Source organism: Anser anser (genome assembly GCF_964211835.1).
Source record: "Anser anser genome assembly, chromosome: 18".
Taxonomy (NCBI): Eukaryota; Metazoa; Chordata; class Aves; order Anseriformes; family Anatidae; genus Anser; species Anser anser.
This window is the reverse complement of record NC_139739.1, coordinates 10998723-11020076: the sequence shown is the minus strand read 5'-3', so window position 1 is coordinate 11020076 and position 21354 is coordinate 10998723. Positions and strand designations below refer to the sequence as shown.

Genomic DNA, 21354 nt, shown 5'->3' with positions numbered 1-21354 from the left:
AGTAACCTCCATGACTCAGGCATAGATGCTCATTGAAGCCTTTGGTGGCAGAGAGCCTGATCTGGGCTCAGCACAAACAACTGAGCTGCACCATGAAGGAACAGCTGCAGGGTTTTTGAAATGTAGTAAGAAATTGGCCTCATATTCATGATGGGGAACCCAAATTAAATATGTCTTGAGTGCAGTTTGGGTGAACACATCTTAAACACAATTCACGTGGTGACTGCAGGGCAGGCACTTCTCTGTTGGAAGACGGACCCAAACCTCCAAAATATGTGTATCTGAAAGTTAATATAGAAGCGTTTTCCGAACATTAAAATATCTGTGAAAGCAGTGTCAGGTAGGCAAGTAAAGCTTTATTGTCCATGAGTCAGCTAAACCTAGTTAAACAAACCTAGTTAAACTGCAGAGGACTGGGAGTGTGGGGTGAGATGGTCTCACATTCAGTTGAAGGAATCTGGTTTACTGTTTGACTTCAGACTTTTTCTGGGTATTTTCCAGACAAGTAAGAGTGATTCAGTGCTTATAGGGCAGAGAATACACACAGTTGGGATGTAGTTGTTGTTCATTGGTTTGGGAATGAGCAGAAAGGCTTCTTTTGTAGTGGTTAGTTCCAGGAATGAAGGACAGAGAGGAAGGAAGAGTGGACCTGAGCTCCCATTGTAGCCACCAGTTTCTCAACACTTTGTGTTGTCTGTTCTCTGCTTGGCCTGCCCAGAGAAGATCTGTATTGGTGGTGTATGAATTGTGAATGCCTTTCTTCAGTTGTAATATTAGCAAATCTTATTAACTGTAAGAACAGAAGGCTCGTTGTGGACATGTCCCTTAAAAATGTGGACTAAAAGATGGCTTTTCGTTTGAGTTCAGAAACCTGGTTCTGGAGTCTCTTTCTATAGGTACGGTTTGTTGACAAAGTTTTGACTAGTCCAGTAAGCTAAAAGGCTGTGTGTTTTGCTTCTTACAACTAGGTCTCGTATCAAGAAATCGGCCTGAGGAAGAAGACCAGTACTGGCTGAGCATGGGCCGTACTTTCCACAAAGTAACATTAAAAGACAAAATAATTACTGTGACTCGATACCTGCCAAAGTGAGTATCGCTTTGGTTGAGCAGTTTGTTAATGTTCAGATGAAGGTGCTTTTCCAGCTGCCTGGACTTGAAATAATGTAATGTAGAGACTTCTCCCTCTTTAGAAGAAAGAGCAACACTGTCATTGATAAGGCTGATGTAAAGGTTTGTGTTGTCTTTTTTAGGTATCCATATGAATCTGCTCAGATAAACTACACTTACAGCTTGTGCCCCTCACACTCTGACTCGGAATTTGTCTCTTGCTGGGTAGAATTTTCCCACGAGAGACTGGAAGAGTACAAGTGGAATTACTTGGATCAGTATATCTGCTCTGCTGGTTCGGAGGATTTCAGGTGAGGTTTCTTTTTCCATCCAGGCTGTTCTGTGTCCTAATTTCCTCTTTTCCATTTTGACCTAAAATTTTTTCAACGAGCTCAACCTACAAATGCTCAGTACTCCAGGGAGAGTAACTGGCCTGCTTTCACGTGTGCGCAGCTAACAGCTCTTACCTCTGTAGGAGTCTTACTCAGTGCTGCTTTTGCATTATCCAATCTTTGATGCAAACTCTGGATAGCAAAATTCAGCACAAACCTTTTTTTCTTTGATACAAATGCAAAGAAATATGGGGGCATTTTGTACCGTGCAGATGTTTTTCTTGGCTGCTTACTCATTTCTGGATCTGACTCAAAACTTCCATTTAGTTTTGAATCTGATGGACACTTGCTTTAATCCTAGGCCTAGCTTAACTGAAGCCCTACTTGTAAGCTGTATGGAGCAGGTCTTCTCATTAGTGGGACGTCTCCACTAGTGTCAATAGCTTTTTTGATATCTTCTCTGAGTGAGACCAGTGTTTGTGTCTGTTTCTTTTTGGTTCTCAACCAAAACGCTTGCTGTTCTAACATTATACCTCTGACATTCCTTTTTCTTTGCTTGTTTTTGGAGGAAAAGCCTTTGTAGCCTACCTTTTACAGAAAATAAAATATATTCCCATGATACAGTTATTCTGAAGATGGCCTTGTTTTCTCTTCTTGTTCACATTTTCTTTGATGTGTTGCAGTACTTCCCAGTGGTATTCATTTTGCTGACCACTCCATTGCATGTCTGCCTCTTCTCACATGGGGAACAGCAGAATGAGATGTTTACTATACTTGCTGAAATACACAGCTGATAGATAGATATTTCACTTACTGTAAAATCCTTCATTAGAAGGTGTACTGAACTATCGTGTCTTCCATGTTCCTTCCTTCAGCCTCATCGAATCACTGAAATTTTGGAGGACTCGCTTTCTCCTTCTGCCTGCCTGCATCAGCGCCACAAAGCGCATTATGGAAGGAGAAGTGCACTGTGATGTGTACGGAGACAAGCCCCGTTCTGATGAGGAAGAGTGGCAGCTCCTAGATGGATTCATTCGCTTTGTGGAAGGTTTGAACCGCATTCGTCGACGCCATCGATCTGATCGAATGATTCGAGTGAGTCAACTTTTAGTTGGGTGAGAAGCTGAAGGCACCTTTGTCTTCTTTGTCATCCTTCGAGGTTTTTCTGCACAATTTAATGAAGCATTAGCAGAGATACCTGAGACAACCCTAAGCAAGTTGGGGTAAATGTGCGTGTATAATGTGTGCACCTGGATATACAGCACAGTGCCATGCTGACTGATGTACTATTTCAAATCTGAAATAGTATGGCCATATTAGCACTTTGCTGCTACTGAACTAATTAAATTAATTACACTTGTCAGGAATGGGTATATCATGCTGCTGTGACTGGAACCAGAATTGGAACTCAGTGAGTTCCTTCTCACTCAGTGAGAAGCCAACCTCTTCTGCACAGCATACCTGTGCCTTACCCAGCTGGTCTGCCCTTAGCACAAACCTGGTGCCATCTTTTTGCAAGCATGCATCGCTTTGTGCAGTGGTTGTGGTTAGTCTGAACACATTGCAGATTGTGATGCAGATCATTGGTGAAAAGAGATGTGTGAGGGAGTGAAGCTGGTAACTTCTAGCTGAATTGGCTGTGTGCTGCAGACTCAGGAAAAGGATAGTGAAAAGAGAACCATATGGGTGAGTTCTTGATAAACAGTAGTTTTAAGAGGATCAGGTGAAACGGGTTAGTGTGTATCAAATTCATTTCAAAATCACACAGTGAATGGGATGATTTATTTCAGAGCAAAGCCATCTTATTACCAGAACAATATCTGCTTTATTTTGATAACAGCATCCATACAAAACACCAGACTGTTCTGTTTCTTGTGCACCTGCGGTTAGCTCCCTTTTTAAAGTTTTCCTAATAAACCTCTGCTGATGTGACGTGTTGTGTTCTTGCTTATTGGTTAAGCCTAGTTTGACTAAGTCTGTGATGTTATTTTTCCTTTGTTAGAAAGGGTCTGCCATGAAAGGCTTGCAGATTGCTGGTCCAATTCCCACCCACTCTCTGGAGCAGTCTGGGCCTCCCATTGGGAAGAAAGGAACCTCAGCCCTCTCTGCTCTGCTGGAGATGGAAGCCAGTCAGAAGTGAGTCTGTACAATAAGGCTGTGTGAAGAGCTCTAGAATATCCTTTCTACATATCTTCCACCTGATCTGACTAAGGCAGACTGGGGGAACTTTGTGTTGAAAAAGGGGGTGGGGGATCTTGCTTCTTCACTAACCTTGTGGTAGAGGTGGGGGCATACTGTGCTTTTCCAGCTACTTCATTCTGTTTCCATGATAGAACGATTACCAGAGACTGGAAAGGAACAAGGTGACTATAGAAGTTCATGACTAGTAATTTAGAAGGAGCTCCTTTGTATGTAGCATCTCAGTCCATCACATATGTCATCCATTTCTGATTTGCTGTTACAATCATATCCGTATAAGAGCTTAACTGGAATATATGTGCACAGCATCGGTACAGCAGGCTCAATATAAACATTTGGTAGTGAATGTAGCCTAAAGAAAATATCTTCTGTGCACTGATGACAGTTATTGAAATGCCTGTGAAACTTCTGAGGTTCTTTTTCAGTATGGATCTAGAACAGTCCAAAGAAACTCAGAGTACTAATATCAGATGTGCTGAAAACACAATTTAAAACATTGTTGCTAAGATTTTAATAAATTTAATGGTAAGAAAACTGAGTAAGTTCAAGGGTTTGTGTTTATGTGGAGTAAGCAGTACTTAAAAAACATCGGATTGGCTTCATGCTTCAGAGTGTAGTGAAGCAAATGGCTAAAAATACAGTAATACCCCTCTGCAACAGTTGCCTTCAGGCAGAAGCTGACGATGTGTGAACAAACTCTTTATTTCTGCCTTTGGTTTAGGACTCTGGGGGAGCAGCAAGCAGCAATGCTTTCTGGAAAAAGCTCAGGTCAGCCTTCGGATAGCGGGAGCATTGCTATCACACCAACCTATATGGACAGCCCTCGTAAGGTAAAGACTCTGGTCTTTATTTAGCAACTATTTTTACATAAGATTTTCTCAAATAATAGAGAGAATATGTCTATCTTTCACCATATTTTACTCTCAAATCCAGCAAGGACTGGTACCGTGCCTTTGTGTGTGAAGTCATAAAGAGAAGTTGGGGCACAACCATCCTTCAGTTCTTCATCACTGATGGAATCCCTGGGGTACTATCTCAGCATTTGCTTATGCTTTGCTAAATTAAATGGTATTTGTTAATTAGTCTATTTCTTTTTCTGGCAGCACACTTCATTTCAGTCAGGGTTTCATTTTAGATTAAGTAGTACAGTGCAGCCTGTATCTACATGGTGGCTTTCTTTGAGAGCAGAATTAAGCTCTAGACCATGACTGTTGAAGCTCCAGTGGAATTTTAACAGCAGAAACTCCAATCACTTGCTTCTGTTTAGAGGAAAGGATGTGTTCCTGGGCTATGAATTAGATGTCGTGCGTTCACTGGCTGGGCTCCAGGCTGGAGAAGACTGTCTTCCTGGAGCTTTCTTCAGTCGCTTAAAGAAAAGGCTGTGCTATTTCTCAGCCTTCCTGGCAACTGTCTTGAAAGGCAAAACTCCACCTCCCAAGTCCAACCAGAAATTATTGATAGTTTTTCTGTATTATGGTGTGGAGGTCTTTTCAGCAAGAGCAACAAGGAACTGAATGAAGATACTACACTTAAAAGTATGACCAATCTTTGGGTACAACAACTGACGTATTGCAAAGGAAAAGTTCTCAGATTCCCTGCTATCAACTGTCTAGACGCTTAACAATCTCAGTATTTTTCTCTAGCATCTAGTGTTTCAACCTCCAACCTTTTGTACCACCACCAGGGACAAGTGTTGCCATATTCTGGAGACTGGGATACTGGTAGTTGAAAAGATAGAGTAACTGCAGTCATCTTATAATAGGCACTATTTGTTGAATGAGTGTGTTTCCAAAACACAGGTGAGATCAGTAGCAGGTCATCTTTGACTTGGAAAAAGTAGGTGCAGAAATTGACTTTAGAGACGTGTTTGCAAACTTCCAGATCATAATTCAGGCTTTGAATTTTCCTCTTCTGCCATTTTGGAAAATCATCTTCATCAAACTTCCCTCTTTAAATACAGAAATTTTAAGTGTCTCTTTCTACCACTAAAACTGGTGAAAATTCCATATAGGACACAGGACAGAAGGAATGCTATCTGGAGTTGTTCAGCATTGCAGAGGAAAAAAAGTCAAAATTGTCTTTCTTAGCAGTGTCTGGAAGTACTGGCACATTAGCATGCTAGAAACAATGTAGCAGGTCTTGTGCTATTAGTAAATGCTATTGAAAAAAATGCTATTTCCTCTAATTTTAAAAGTAACTGTGTTCAGAAACTTCTCTGAAGGGGTAACTGTACAATCTGTAAGAGTGCATTATTAATTGAAAGCTTTCACACTCTTGTAGTAAACACTCCTGTAAGTATTTACACATAAGGACTTGGAGGGAAGCAGTTGTGGTCTCCGAACTGATGGCTCTCACTTGTTGGAAAGGTTCCAGTGAACAGGTAGCCTTGTCAGGCAACTTTTTGCTCACTTGGAAACATCAACAAGTGTGTGTCTTGTGCGCCCAGGGCACACAATCCTCTTAGGGCCCATCAGAATGGGTATGCCTATTTGCTGTCTGGAGACTTGCAGTCCAAACACTGACAAAGCGTCGCAGCTGTGTGCTCTGTCAGCAGCCAGGGGAGCAAGGGCTTTTCGGAGATGCTGTTCAGTGTTGGAGTTGTTCCAAAGCAAAACTGAGCCACTGGCTCCACCTTGTCTCTGTTTCAGAGTAGAACTGACCAGTCACTTCAGCCAGTTACTGGGCAATACATAGTGATTTAATTCAGTAAGTTGGCTTGATGCATAATCTGTTTGGGGAGTCTTGCCCTAATGGATACAGGTTGCCTGGCTCTATTTCCGCACTGTGTAAATTGCCAGCTGTGTAACCGTGGCATATGTACCAGGGTAAGCATCCTCTTAACTGCAAGCTAGACAAAATATTTTGCCTAGGGAACAGAATAAAAAATTCCAAATAGAGAATTAAAATGTCATCAATTTTCACTGTATTGTCTTGGATGATAAGAGAATCTTACCTTTGAATAGCAGCAGGGGATAAATTCATCCAGGGTTTGTAAGTAGGCAGGGAACATATAGCATAGGCAGTGCCTGTTTAATTTTGCATGAAGTATTAAACACAATGTTGGAAAGATCGTTGTGATGGATTTTTCTTCCCTTTCCGTTGCACCGTACGAGACCTGCATTTGACAGGAAGAGTATGCTTTCTGAAAAGAGTTTCTTTGCTTCTCCCTCTGTATCATTTGAATGACTGTCAGACTAGAAAAAAGCTGGCCTTCTTTGAATACATCATTACAAGTGGTTCTGCAATTTTCTGTATCACTGTTCAGCTTTGCATTTGGGATGAAAACCCACTTACTGTAGACCCCAAGTCTTTGTCATATAAAGTGTGGAGGGAAGGCCGTGGTTTTGAATTGGCTTCTGATCAGTGTGGTTTTCAAAACTTTAGAAAAGCATCTGTGCTAAGGAAGACCTTGGTACAGAGAGAGAAAGCAAGGTATGTGTGTAACTCCTGATTCTCTGCACTCTGGTGTACCTGACATTCTTGGTCTGTTTGGGATTTGCATTCTCCTCTTGCTTTCTCTCTGTGGTCATTTCATACTTGCACAACCTTGTATTTGCTTTTCTTCATCTCCTTGTTCCTGTTGCCATTAATGGGGCTACTTCCTCTGATGCCTTCAGGATGGGGCCTTCTTTATGGATTTTGTTCGCAGCCCACGCACAACATCAACCTTCTACTCACAGGTTAGTTTTGAATGGAGTCTTGTCATCTCTGGCTTTTCGACTGAGGCAATGGAGAGCATTAGTTGTCCTGAGCTTGTGACTTGGGGACCCTGTGCTAGTTTTCAGATCTGCTTGTTGAAAGGGAGATGCACAGCATTAAAAGAACACGGTGACTGGAGGTGGAGGATGTGACTTTCCTTCTACCACTCAGTGTTTTTGGTGTGCTTTGGATATTCATGTGCCCTGCATTACTGTCCTTTGCAGTACTGTCTTGTGAACTACTGAAGCTTCTCTTTTTTGTGTTTCAGTAAGTACTGTTTTTTCAACTTCCTTTGCTAAAGTAAGTGACAGCAGCTTACTTACCTCATTCTCGTCTAAATTTCTTGTGTGGTATTTGACTGACAGGTGGCTTTGAGGATATTCAAATCAAATTGTGTCCTTGGGTTCTTAAACAACTGAGGGCTGAAAATACAATTTTAATCTTGGTTTAAATAGCCATTGTGACAGAAGCTGTTTGTATGCTTAACACCAGTTAAAAGTTATCAATAATGCAGTGTAAACATAGAAAATACTGCTGGCTGAAGTGAGCTCTGAGGAGAGAGAGTGGCTTTAACTGGATGTAGGGACTGTAGGTTCCATGTAAGCATCTGCCCTTTTTGGCTGCCCAAAGAGCGAACGTGAGAGATCCTTGGGATGTGAGAAAAGGAATGAATAAAGGACTCTGGTCTGGCTGTCAGACCTATAAGTTAAACTACCAGCTTTGTGATTTTTAGCTGTGCATGTGCTGTGGATTCATCATGGCAGATCAGCCCTCATATTTACACTGACTTGAGCTGCTAAGTTACTCTGCTGTTCATATTCCTCTCCCCCACCTCTCTAGCTTTTATATAATATGCCTTTCCCAAGCCATACGTGTTAATGACAGATGGCAATTACAGACTGTACTTTGTGAATCTTTCATGTTCTTTCTGAAATGATTTTATGTTAATTTTTGAACTATTCAGTCTACCATGGAATAGTGCAAGCGTTCCTGCGGGAGGAAAATGTTCTTGTTGTCTCAGTGACACAGGTGTGGGTGGGTGCCAAGCAGCCTCCTGGTACTACCCTAAGAAAGGAAGGAAGATGAGCTGATTTTGTGCATTATGAAACTTGTATTCTGTGTGGTACATTTGCATATTTTTCTCAGAGCTGGAGTTGAAACTATTTTCTCTAACTGCTTACTACTTTCTCGTAGTGACTAAGTTTCCTGTTCTGTCCATTGCATGTTTGTAATGACACCTATTCATTCAAGTTGAAAATGTTAGGTTAGGACTGCCATTGCTAGTTTTGTTGCTGGGTTGGTGATCCTCGTTTTTACTGGGACCACTATGGAATACTGGCATCGTGAATTTTGTGTTTGTTAGTAGCTCTGTAGTGATAACAAAAGTAAGAATGCATTTATCCTTTCTGTATATGCTCGTGCTTGCTTTATAGTGGTGCTTGTTATTAACAGACTTAAGCTGAGGTGAAAATTGGGGGGAAAGGTAGAAAAGAAATGCGGAAAAGATTACATCATAAATTTCATAAATGTGTTGCTATGTTTACTTCTTGCAGGTCTCTATAGATCAATCAGTTCCTGTGACCTCAGATGGTAACACCTTGATAAACACAGGGCAGTCAGCCGACAGGGGCAACGCTCAGAACTTGGGAAGTTCCCAGAACGTAGCAGACCCAGGATATGTCACAGCTGGCACTGCAGAGGGCGGGTGAGAGGAGCACAGCAGTGCTAAACTGCAGTTCTGTTCAGTGTTCTGTTTCTGGTGTTGAGGAATGGACACTTAACTGGGAACCTGAGAACAAGATGTGCTGTGTCTGTCAGCACTAGAAGGCACTTGTCACAAGACCTTACTGCAGCATTTTCGCTTGCAGAAAGAGCAGTAGTAAAAATAAGCCTTGCAACCCAGTTTTCCAGAACTAAATGAACACAAGGCCTGATTTTACTACCCCCAGAAAGATCTTCATTGTTCCAGAAATGAAGAATGAAGAAATTCCATTTCTGAAATCTGTTAGCATAAGACCAGAATTGATAGCTGTCTTCTGCCTGTTTAGCAAAAGGGGGCCCTGCAGGCCTAATTGGATGTAGTAGGTTGATAAAATCCAGGAGGTTCCAACCTGGAGGCGAGACACCGGGGAGGAAGCAATATTAAAAATAAACTATATTAGCACCTGCTTCCTGCGGTTGTATATTAAAGTAAAAAAAAAAAAAAAAAAAAGGTAACTTCAGAATATTTGCTGTCATATGGCTTCATCCTGTGTGTGTGAATTGGGTCAGTATAGCAATGACCTTACAACCTCAGGGGGAGAAAATGGGTTTAATGCCTCTTTCTTGTCCCTATTAAGATGAAAAAGGAAATAAATGTGGCAAAGTCATTGTTTGGAAGAGAGTGTTTTTCTGAAGTGCACATATTTGAACAAATCTGGCAGCTGCCCTGGTTTTTGAACATGCTTTTGTTTACTTCCCAGCTCCCAGCAGTGTTCAGCAAGCTCTCTGACTTCCTCCTCCACCTTGATAGAGATTCTTGAAGCCATGAAACATCCCACGTAAGTTTTTAACCTAAATATGCTTAACATCTGTCTGGAAGTTTTGTAAGAGGATATGAGGCATGGAGTCACTTAAAGGAGAGCCCCTGTCAGCTATGGAAGCGTTACTTCAGCTTCCTTTTGTTACTCAGTTCCAGTCTCTCCAGAACGGAACTTTATAGGCATAGAGGTACTAGTAGTGCAGCAGAGACTTCGATTGTTAGAATCCTAGTCTGTCTTTGTGAGAGTAACACTGAAGTGCTGTCGATGTCAGCTCTTTGTCTTATCAGAAACTAATGATACGTTACTTTGAAGGCATCGTGCACTTCTTGTCCTGTATCTTTATCCTTTTTTTTTTTCTAACAGTGATTTTTGTCTTTGTAACTTAATAGAATTGTCAGTCAGGCTGTTAACATGTTTGACTTGCTGTGGTTCAGCACAGGGATACAACTGCTCTCTGAACAGAAGGGCCTATCTCCGTACTGTTTCATCAGTGCAGAAGTTGTACACTGGCTGGTGAATAATGTGGAAGGTGTGCAAACCCAAGCCATGGCGATTGACATAATGCAGGTAGGGGAACTCTCATGGGGTGTAGGGAGGGCTAAAAATACCCCACTCTGTGAAGGAAGTAGAACCGTAGAGGAAAGCATGGCAATAATTCCTGTTTCTCATTAAAATCCTCTTGTCGATAGGTATTGAAAAATGTGTTCAACAGAATGTGAGGTCATGAAGACAACACAGAAAATAACTTCTACCACCAAAATTTTTTATACCTCTTAGATGTTAGATGTTAGTTTTTGGTGGAAATTACAATAAATGTGCATTCCCTAGTGCTACTTGATTTATATCTTAGCAAATTCAATTTTTCTTGAATAGTTTGAAGTTTTTGGGTTCCCTATCACAAAACTGCAACATGTTCTTTGGTAGTAATATGGGAGTGGAAAATAATATATATGTGGTGACGGTTCTGCATAAATCTCCATTTAGCTACTAGTTACCACAAACTCTCCATTGTGTTAGAATGACAAGGCACTAGTGTGATTTTTAGTTTGTTAGGTTTTTCTTCTGTTAGTTTGGGTAATGAAATTCTTCATATATGAATCATATACAAACAGCATATAACCTCTCTCTTATGGATGCTGAAGTATACACACCGTATGTGCAAGATAAACTGCTCGTGTCCATGATTTTTTTTTCCTCTGTTGAACTGTGTTATGGCAGATGGTTGGAAGTGTTCTGAAGTTCATTCTTCTAATGAGATCCCGTATCAATTAACAAAGAACCTAGAATGTTTCTGACCTCTTACCTTCCTATAAATCCATCTATAAAACCAGAGCAGTGTAAAGGAGGAAGGCAGACAACTGTGGAAAGTTCAAATAAGATTTCTCCAGGAGATAAGGGCTCACTACATTTACTGATTTTCAAGAGATAACATTGATGGTATTCTCCTGAGGCACATATCTGGACAAAAAGATAACAAAAAAAATCCGTGATTTCCTTATATTCTCTAGTAGCCTTTTATGTAACTGAAAGAATGACTTCTCCTTTTCCGTTGTGTTGTTCTGTTCTTTTTTTTGTTGTTCAGAAAATGCTGGAAGAGCAGCTGATTGTCCATGCATCCGGAGAAGCTTTACGAACCTTTATTTATGGCTTTTATTTTTACAAGATTGTTGTGGACAAAGAACCTGACCGAGGTCAGAATTGTGTTACAAGATGTTCCTCGTTACTGCTTTGCATAATTGCTAGTTTTTCTTGATTCTTACGGGTGCTTCAGCAGAAATGCACTTTGGGAGCAACCCAAAACAGTGCTCTACAGAGTGTCAAAGACATTTAGACTTCAGGAATGTTATTTAAAAAGAAAAAAGTATATAGATATGACCTATTTTTTTCCTTCCCTATTTTTAGAAAGAGCAACTTCTCTTTCTCGATCTTGAGTACTTGTTTCTAACAGTCATCTGTCCTTCCCCTTGCTTTTTGTTCAGTGGGCATGCAGCAGCCTGCCATGTGGCACACAGCTGCTATGGATGACTTCTCCGCCTTCCAGAGGAAGTGGTTTGAGGTGGCGTTTGTGGCAGAAGAGCTCCTGCACTCGGAAATCCCAGCGTTTTTCCTGCCCTGGCTGCCCAGCCGCCCAGCCTCCTATGCAAGTAGGCACAGTTCCTTTAGCCGCAGTTTCGGAGGACGGAGCCAGGCAGCTGCACTATTAGGTAGATGCACAGCACAGGTGACAGCTGGGGAAGTTCAAGGGGATAGTTTGAAGGGGGAAGAGCAGCCAGCCAAGGGTATGATCTCACGTGGACCAGCAATAAAGCTACAAATTTCATGCTGGCCTTGCATGTGTCTTGTAAACTGTGCCTGTTTACCAGCAGGTAAACTTGTTCTTATGAATCTGAGGTGTGTTTCACTGGCTGAGCAGGACAACTTTTGCTTCTGAGTACTGGACTTTAAAAAAAAAAAAAAAAAATTACTCCTGAACCTCCCCACCATGTCATCTTCTCTGAATTCTGCAGGGTGACAGTAACCTGTCTCTTCGTAGATCCAGAGAGATTCTTCACAGCCTGTGATGAGCTTGGAGGGATAAGTTGTGAGAACAGCAGAGCAAGCAAACTGTACCTAAAATGACATGCTTAATTGCTTCTTGTTGGCAAGTTGCAGTGATATCCAGATGTGTTAGAGAAACTTGTTCTGATGCAGTGCTGGAGGCTTCTTGACTAGTCTGAATCATTTATAGACAGACTCCTTATATTAAAGCCTGGGAAGTTGAGCTACAAACAGTCCGTGCAGTGTGGAAGCAGTATGGCTTGCATATCAAAGATGCTGCTGCTGCTGGGCAAGTTGCCATTGTAATATCTGAAATTTTTTAATGTGTGAAGCATTACACTACCACAGCCCGTGAAACATACTTAGTGCATGTTTGACTCTGTTGCTTTGTAATCTTTTTGTTGCATTTCCAGGCCAGCCTGAGTCACTTGCTTTTGTTTCCCTTTCCCTGTTTAGAATTACCAAAAAAATCATTGCTATGGAACTGCAGCTTCAGATTTATTTAGATACATCTTTTTAAGGCCTATTGCTTTTAGGGATAAAAAGAAAATTCTGCTATTCTCCTGTTTTGTATATTTGACCTTCTGAAGAGAAGTGACATATTGCTTGTGCAGTATCTCTTAAATCTGAAGTTACAATAATCCTTGTGTATTTCTGAAAGCCTTGTTTGAAGAGGGGCAGCATCAGAATTGGGAAAGTGTTAAGGACAGGAATTCTGAACTAATGGTTAATTCCCTGAAGCCAACATTTGCAGGATATTTTTCCTTGTCACACGATAAATCTGTTGCCTTGGCCAGTATCCAATCTCATCAGCTCAACGATTGGCCAGAGCCTTAAACATAGGCTGGCAGGCGAAAGCATTGTGGAGGCTGGAGGGCTTGGGCCGGATCCTGTTCCTGCTTTAATCTTTTGCTTCTTAGGCCAAGAAAACCACTTCACTTTTCTATGTCTGTCCCTTCTTTGCGAGATGAGAGGTTTGAGACTCAGTAAGCTTGCACTTGGGGAAGTAGGCAAAGACTGAAAGGTGTTCTAGTGCCACTCACCCTTTCTTTACCAGTGTATTCCCATAGCATGTGTCATAGTACACACCTGCATAGCCCTCCTTTCATTTCACTTGTAATTATGTCCATACTGCTGTTTTAACTAATTTGCAGTCCTTGTATGAATGAAAGATGCCTCCAGGTTGCTCACACTGTTATTCCAGGAATAGTGTCTTGGAGGAAAACCCAGTGTGGAACTTTTTTCTTACAAAGGGAACTGGTTTAACTGATGTTTCTGTGCTGTCCCTCTTCGAAATAGTATTCCAAAAAACAACTTTACCAGCTCATCTGAGGCAACGAGCTTTACTAAACCCAGATGACCTCTGGTCCACGTGACTTCATTTGTTCCTCTCTTGGCTTTGATTTGGTTGTGGTTTTTATTTCTTCCCCTCCCCACCTTCCCTAAATGTCAGGCTGTGACATAAAATTGCATGCAAGCATTGGGAGCTCTGGAACAAGCTCCATGCATCTCTTAAAATCTGTATCCCTCCCAATTCCCCTGTTATTGCCCAGTGATTGTCCCCTTTCCCTTCTCAGTGGAAGTCTGACCTGTGATACACCTCATCTTGTCCCTTTTGATTTATAGCAATGCATGCACTAGCAATTGTAGTCATGTATGTAGCGTAGTCTGTGACTGGAGAATAACCTGCCTGCTCCTCTCCGATGTACTCAGTAAATCATTAGTTAAATACATGTCAGTTAGTTAGTACAAGTCAATTGGGAAGCAGGTGAGTTCTCTTAAAATCAGGTTGTTGGAAGTTGGGGTGTTTATTCTATCAAAATCAAATTGATTTTAATCTGAAGCTTTTAAATTAAGAGAGATGTGGATAATTCTCATCAGTTTGTAAGGTCTTTTTGATTAGTTCACCTGGCTGGACTGTCTTCCTGTTGCTTTGCTTGTGAATTACATCTGCAGGCAAGGTGGAGAAATAGACTCCAGCCCTAATGGGGAAGTTCCATTATCTGGAAAAAGGAACCGTCTAAGGGAGCAGGGAGCTCATTCTTCACAGTGTGCTAGTTCAGACACACTGGACTGTGGTGTTATCACTGACCTTTTAGCTGATGACTGCCATCTACCTGACTAAGCTGCTTTTGCTTTACAGCTTTTGGGATGTTGCTTTCCAACATCTCAAAATGGGTATCATACTTCATTACAGAACTGGCACTGTAATCTTCTATTTCACGCTGATAACCCACTGAAAAGGGGCAAGAGAAAGAGAATCACGAGATGCTGGTCTGTCTGACTGTATCAGACAGACTCAGAAATGATACATTTCCCAAAGACAAATGGGAACTTTAAAAAAAAAAAAACAAAAAACTGAGTGATGTTCTCCCATTTTACGTATTCTTTTGAGGATTTTTTTCTTCTAAGCTGCAGTAATGACAATATAAAGATTTGCTTTTAACCTTGAAAACTGTCTCCACACAAGTTGCAGTAGATCCATCTACCTTGAGGAAGAACTTCAACCATTTTTAATGCCATTAAGCAATTAAATGATACAGTCATTTAAAAGCAGACCATATAAAAGGGTGCACATCTGCCCCTATTTAAGCAAGAAATAGCAATATCCATCCCTCATGCATAGATTTAAAAAAAAAGGAAAAAAAAGATGTTTTTTCAATAGTAGTATTGCTGCCCTTTGTTTTCTGTCAGTTTTTAGCATTATAGAAATGTTAAATGATTCTCTTATATAAAGAAAAGTTGAAAGTGACAACAATGGTTCATAGCAGGACTAAAAGTCAGGAGATGTGCATTCTGTCCCTGACCTTGCAGTCCACTGTATGACACCAGACAGGTCACTTCCACTTCCTTTGCTTTTATTATTCTTTTTGCCTGATACCTGAGATTTTCTTGCACTGGGATGCTGAGGTGTAGGGCGCAAAGGGAGCTGGATCTTGGGCACTATCCCAGCACTTGCTGCAAAGCAACAGAAAGTATTGCAGTGACTCTAACACTGCTGCATGAGTCTTGGCTGACTTTTCTTGCTTTTAGAAAAACTGTTGGATATGCAGTTTTAGCAGCGCGGTAATATGGGATATTGATATGGGATTAAAGAAACAAGAAGTTGAATTTCTAATCTTCTTTACCTATGGAAAGTCCTTGAATGCTCCTGCCCTGTTTAACAGCACCCTGTTGTGATTTCTGGTGGGGACACACAGAAATACAGAAGCCAAATTGTAGGTATGAAGGAGATGGTGTTGCCTAGTCATATTTACTTACACCACTTGTTGCTTATTGATTAGCTACTTGACTTTTGGTTCTGTCTCTTTATTGCAGTTGAGATGTCTTTTGACTTCATGGGAATGTAATTCTGTGACACAGACCCCTGATTTGAGTAATCCTTCAATTTTTTCATCATCTTTGATCTAGAAGAGCAGCATTCTGGGACTATTCTGCTAGCCCAAAAGCATCTGGGGAGGAATGGGAGGACAAATTCATATCAAATAGCTTGTTTGTCTTGTTTCTTTTTTTATACCATCTCCCACCTTCTCTTGAATACATCTCTTAAATGTACCCCTATCCCTTGCCTGCGTAGCTGCCACGGTGCCTGAACAGCGGACAGTGACGCTCGATGTGGATGTGAATAACCGCACTGACCGTTTGGAGTGGTGCAGCTGTTATTACCATGGCAATTTCTCCTTGAACGCTGCCTTTGAAATCAAGTTACACTGGATGGCAGTGACTGCAGCTGTTCTTTTTGAGATGGTAAGAGTCCTTGTATCCTGGGTCACCACAGCAATGCCATTATGGCCTCCATATCCCTTATACCACTGGGGACATTGTTATGTGAAGCTGATGGGAAGTATTAGGGGAGAGAGAGATGGTGGGATGGATTTGCCATCATTTCTGTAGGTAATTTTACTGGTGGTCCTTGGCATTGCTGCATCTGGTCAGCATTTATCATGCTATCTGTAGTCCTTGTTTCTGTAGGATGGTGTTCTGCTTTCAGTGGGCTTGATTTGCACTGTGCAGAGGTCAATACAGGTGGGGGTGGTATTTATGTGCCACTTAGGCAAACCTAAGTTTTTGGAAAAGAATTTGTTTTGCACCACATTCCTCTCACCCCAAACCTAAACAATTTGAAATTCAGTGGAATTGCTTTTATGACAGGGCTTTTCCAGGCAATATGTTCTCCTGTTCAGCAATGCCTTTTAGCTTTTTTTTTTTTAGCTTCCTGAAAACATTTTGAATTGGAAATGCAAGCAGTTTTTGTCACCTCCTTGTTTCATTTTTAGTTGTTTTTGTTTTTCCTTTTTTATCTTCTGTAAAACTCAAACTATTTAATGCCAGGTTTTACCCTACCCAGCCAAATAGCACTGGGAGGTTGTTTCTGCTTTTATTTAAAATCTATTGCAGTGTTCCAGTAAAGCAGCAGTGCTTAGCCACTGATGATAAGTAGGCTGAATCAGTTCCTGAAAAATGTCCTATTTTAAAGCGCTTTCTGATTGATGTGGCACTTAAAAAAGGAAAGCCTGATGTCTTGTGCTTGTACTGCTTTGCTTACAAGGACGCTTGTGTGCCTGCCATGCAAAGCAAGCTGGGCCTGTGGAGAATTGAGCATGTCTGATCTATTCTTGGGGAATGAGTTGCTCCTATGCACATAAGTGCCCTTCTTCAGTTTGACATATGTTGTATGATTCACTGTTTGAATCTTTTTCTCAGGTTCAGGGCTGGCATCGTAAAGCCACATCCTGTGGTTTCTTGCTAGTCCCAGTCTTGGAAGGCCCATTTGCATTGCCCAGTTACTTGTATGGAGACCCACTTCGAGCTCAGTTGTTCATCCCACTCAATGTTAGCTGCTTGTTGAAGGAGGGTAGTGAGCATTTGTTTGATGGTAAGAAATATTTGTTTCTTTGGTTTACCCCTTGATATGCTTTCCTGCAAGTAGGTCTCTCCTGGCAGATATCTGACACGAAGAACCTCCTTTACCAGATATGCGTGAGCTGGAGGAAGGGCCTGTTGTTACATTTTAACAGCCATTCTCAGGAAGGTGGTACTCAGAGGAAGCTGTGGGGGCAGGCTAATCAGCATGTAACAGTGTATGAAGTTGGCAGCAAGAAGTTGGAAGGCACAGGGAAGGTTGCCTCCCCAGTGGTCATTGTTGCCATAGTGTTGCATACCCTTCCGTAGCCTGTATCAAGTAGATGTTCTGTTTGATACGATGTTATACTGTGAAAGTGCATTTTGCTGGTAGACAGTGGCTAGAGCTGCTCTGCGTTTGTACCCTGTATTTGTTTATTCTCCTCGGTGAGATTAGGCTTTCACAACCGCCATCCTCTTTACTGTTGCTATGGCTACATTCGTGGTAAGAGTGTTTGCACATGAGATTAAGAGCTAGAAACTGCAATCTCCTTTTCTGCAATGTGACCTCGCCCTTCTGCGTGATGCTGTTGTGGTAAGTCTCAGGTGGGAGCTCAAAGATCAGAGAGCGCTGTGAGAAGAAACAACCGGTAAAAGGATGTTTTAAAAAAAGTGAAGATCATTTTATTCATTTTCATTAACCCTTCCTTTAATTCTTTATTTTCATAACCCAATGTCCAGGTGTAAATGTAAAACAAAACAACAACAAAAAGCAGTGACAAATCCATGTGATGTGAGGTCACTGTAGCCTCACTGAAGCATTTTCAGTGCACTATGTGGTGATGCACAGCACCCCACTTGCCTTCTTTGCCCCCTCCCATGGAACTCCCATTAAGTTCCTTTCCTTCATCTCTAGAGATACAAAAGCTAATTTCAGGGATGAATCTGCTATTGATATATACAAGATATATCTCTAATAAGCAGGCATTCAAGGGACAGCTAGCAGAAAACAATCAAACTAAAAAATTGCTAGCAAATACAGAGTGCACAAAGGTGTTCTGAAGAAAACTGAGGTTTTGAAAAAGAAAGAAATAAAGTGGATTTGCTAGGTAACTGTTACCTTTTTGCTTTAGGCTTTGAACCAGAGACATACTGGGACCGCATGCACCTCCTCCAGGAAGCAATAGCATACAGGTATGTATGGAGCAGAATGACTGAAAGGTTCCTCTCTCCATGGATAAGATAGGATGAGGACCAGGAGTGATGCTGAACTGTCACTCCTGGGTCACCTGGGCTCTGTACAGTCTACCTCTATACAGTCTGCTTGCCAGTTATTGGATTAAAATATAACTAGAATGTCTGGAAGTGCCCCTGTTGGGTACAGGGGACAGGTATATAGAGTTTCAGCCTGTCACCAGCAGACCATGTCTAGTCTTATGGAGGACATTGGCTTTGAAAAGTGCCCCGTTCATCGAAGTTAGAAGCAGATAGACTGCAAATAGATTTCTCTGTGAGTAAGGACAGTTATTTCCTTCATGTGTATTTAACATAGTCTTGAACTAGATGATGCCCCATGACTGACAAAAGACTGGGATACGAGCTATACATAGAAGGTTGAGCACAGCGAAGAAGGAATTATGGCAAGCTTTCAACACTGTCTAGCCTTAACCCACTGTGCTTGAACTACCAGTTTGTTTCACAGTGTTGCTACCGGGGCCTCTTTCATGATAGAGAGACTGCATTTTGTAACGGTGTTTATTTTGGGAATATGGATTCATTAGCTTAGAAAGCAGGAGAGGAAGAAACATTCTCCAAATAGCAAAGAACTGTCAGGTGAGCTGCTCAAAGTTCTGTATGTAATGTTTTCCAGCGTGAACAAAATGATCTTACAGTTTGAGATATATCCAAGGAACATCTTTCTTGACTATTGCTCTTCCCTTATTTGTGTGCAGCTGCTTCATTTTGCCAGAGACTGCTCCATGCCCTCCCAAACTGAGCTACAGGCTCTTGTTTCTGACACCTGTAAGGACAGCGTGGAGTTACAAGTTTTCACATTGTACCTAGCAGAGGCAGAGAACTTTTGGAGAGGCTCAGCTCTCTTCCTTCCCCCTTGCCCTCAAGAGGGGGAATGGTGTAAAACTTTCTTTTGTGCCCCTGCCTTGGGCTGAAGGAATTATAGCTGGAGTGGCTCTCTTCATTTTATTTTTTTTTTATTTCCTTGGTGTTTGTTTCTTCAGATTCGGATTTGTGCAAGATAAATACTCGGCTTCTGCATTCAACTTTCCAGCTGAGAACAAGCCCCAGTATATTCATGTCACAGGTGAGCAATACTTGGCAGGCACTGGGGGCGAGGTGGAGGCCGTTATAAACAAAAGAACCATTTTACATGCACTTTGTGTTTTGTCAGTGACGTTTGTCCTCATTACGTCCCTAGTCAGAAGACAAGTAGCTGTATCAGCCAACACAAACCAGGAAACTGGCAAGATGGAATGAAAAGCACAAAGTGTTGCTGCTAATGAATGGCACTGGTTTGAAATCTTGCCTTATGGTGTCTCTGAAACTTTTTACTTCCAGGAGATGAAGAAATAATAAGTCAGAGTTTATTCCAAGTGCAGTATAAACAAATGTGCATCCAGCATCTAGCAGCTAGTAGGGAAAGGGAATGGGAGAAGTCAGTGCTGTGCTCTTGAGCTTAAGGTCAGCTGTAGATACCTCTCTACCTGTATGCACTGTGTGGGAAATGGATAAAGCATTTAGGATCTACTTGCTCATGTTATTTTTCTTCATAAATGTTGGTGATCTGTCAGCACTTTTAACTAAAATACATGCATAGCGTATTACGTTAAAATAACTAACTACATTCACAGGTGTTGCTGAGACACGAAGGCAATGATGAGAAAAGAGCATCTGGAAGATTACAGGAGAGAATGGAAATTGATGTAAGGTTAGAAAGATAGATTAGAGCCTACCCCTTTGCTTCGTTTACTTCTACCAAGAGAAAGGCAAGGCTAAGTGCTCTCTCCCAGTGCTGTAATTTGCGGGAAGAAATAGCATGTGAAAGGAAAAATGTATTCCATTTTATCTTGCTAAAAGGCAATGGCAGGGAACTCAATCCATTTTCCTTTTCAGGATGTAACATCAGCTACCAGTTATAGGGACTCAGGTCTGCCTAAGGCTAAAGTTCTGTCTGTTTCCTTCAGGGACGGTGTTTCTGCAGCTGCCATATTCAAAGCGGAAATTTTCTTGTGGGCAGCAGCGACGCCGGCGCAACTCCACTAGCTCCACCAACCAGAACATGTTTTGTGAAGAGCGCATTGGCTACAACTGGGCCTACAACACCATGCTGACAAAAACGTGGCGGTCCAGTGCCACTGGGGATGAGAAATTTGCTGATCGGTTGCTGAAAGACTTTACAGATTTTTGCTGGAACAAAGATAGCCGGCTTGTGTTATTCTGGACTGACTGCCTAGATAAGATGCACGCTAGTGCTCCGTGAAATAGGGTTGTATCTCTTAAGGAGACAGCTAGAAGCTTTACCTTGTGGCAAGGAAATAGAGGGGGAGAATGACTGGAGAAGAGCCTCTCTGTTGGATTTATTTTGAGGCTCCAAGGGGACCTGATCAATACTGCTGTTGATATTCAACAGAATTTGGTTAGGCCCTTGGAAAAAGAACCTGAGCTCTTGGCTTGCCAGTATGTATCACTTGACCTCAGGTTGGTATCAAGTAGCTCCTGTCCTTGATTGCCAAAACTTCGGTTAGAGCAGGGAGAGTGCAAATGGTTTGCAAGGGCAGTTAGATTCAGCACCGTGTGGTGGTAGCAGCTTGTCGTCATTGGAAATGACGGGTGCTCTTTGCATCTGCCATGCCCGACTGCAGCCTTTATCTTTCCCTTTTGAGGTATACCTGGTTGTGTGAATATGTATGATAAAATGTGAAGAGATGCCTGTTAAATTTCATACATGTAAATAAGTAAAAATACAGAAAACCAAGTGACCTGATGTTTTGTTGTAACTCCAGACAGCAGGACAGAACTGGGGAGTAAAGGAGAACATCACCAAAAGGAAACACTGCTTCTTAAGTCCTGCATGATAACAAAATGCTCAGAGTCCAGTG

The 21354-nt window shown here is 41.7% G+C and overlaps 1 protein-coding gene across 12 annotated transcripts in view; it reads left to right on the top strand.

Annotated features, from left to right (window-relative positions):
- DEPDC5 (DEP domain containing 5, GATOR1 subcomplex subunit) overlaps nt 1-21230 on the top strand; it is a 45977-nt gene extending 24747 nt beyond the window's left edge. For 5 of the 12 annotated variants that reach the window (XM_083803831.1, XM_083803834.1, XM_083803837.1 and 2 more), the window contains 16 exons: nt 969-1086; nt 1251-1418; nt 2315-2534; nt 3442-3575; nt 4360-4468; nt 7256-7318; nt 8891-9042; nt 9800-9877; nt 10294-10426; nt 11442-11550; nt 11839-12063; nt 15975-16144; nt 17102-17273; nt 18373-18433; nt 19477-19559; nt 20440-21230. In XM_083803831.1, coding sequence (XP_083659957.1) covers nt 969-1086; nt 1251-1418; nt 2315-2534; nt 3442-3575; nt 4360-4468; nt 7256-7318; nt 8891-9042; nt 9800-9877; nt 10294-10426; nt 11442-11550; nt 11839-12063; nt 15975-16144; nt 17102-17273; nt 18373-18433; nt 19477-19559; nt 20440-20735 — 2291 coding nt within the window. In that variant the 3' untranslated portion in view covers nt 20736-21230. Of the gene's footprint in view, nt 1-968; nt 1087-1250; nt 1419-2314; nt 2555-3441; nt 3576-4359; nt 4469-7255; nt 7319-8890; nt 9043-9799; nt 9878-10293; nt 10427-11441; nt 11551-11838; nt 12064-15974; nt 16145-17101; nt 17274-18372; nt 18434-19476; nt 19560-20439 lie in introns of those variants that run through there. The other 7 variants (XM_083803833.1, XM_083803832.1, XM_083803841.1 and 4 more) reach the window with 4 other exon arrangements.
- Nucleotides 21231-21354: the final 124 nt, after the last annotated feature.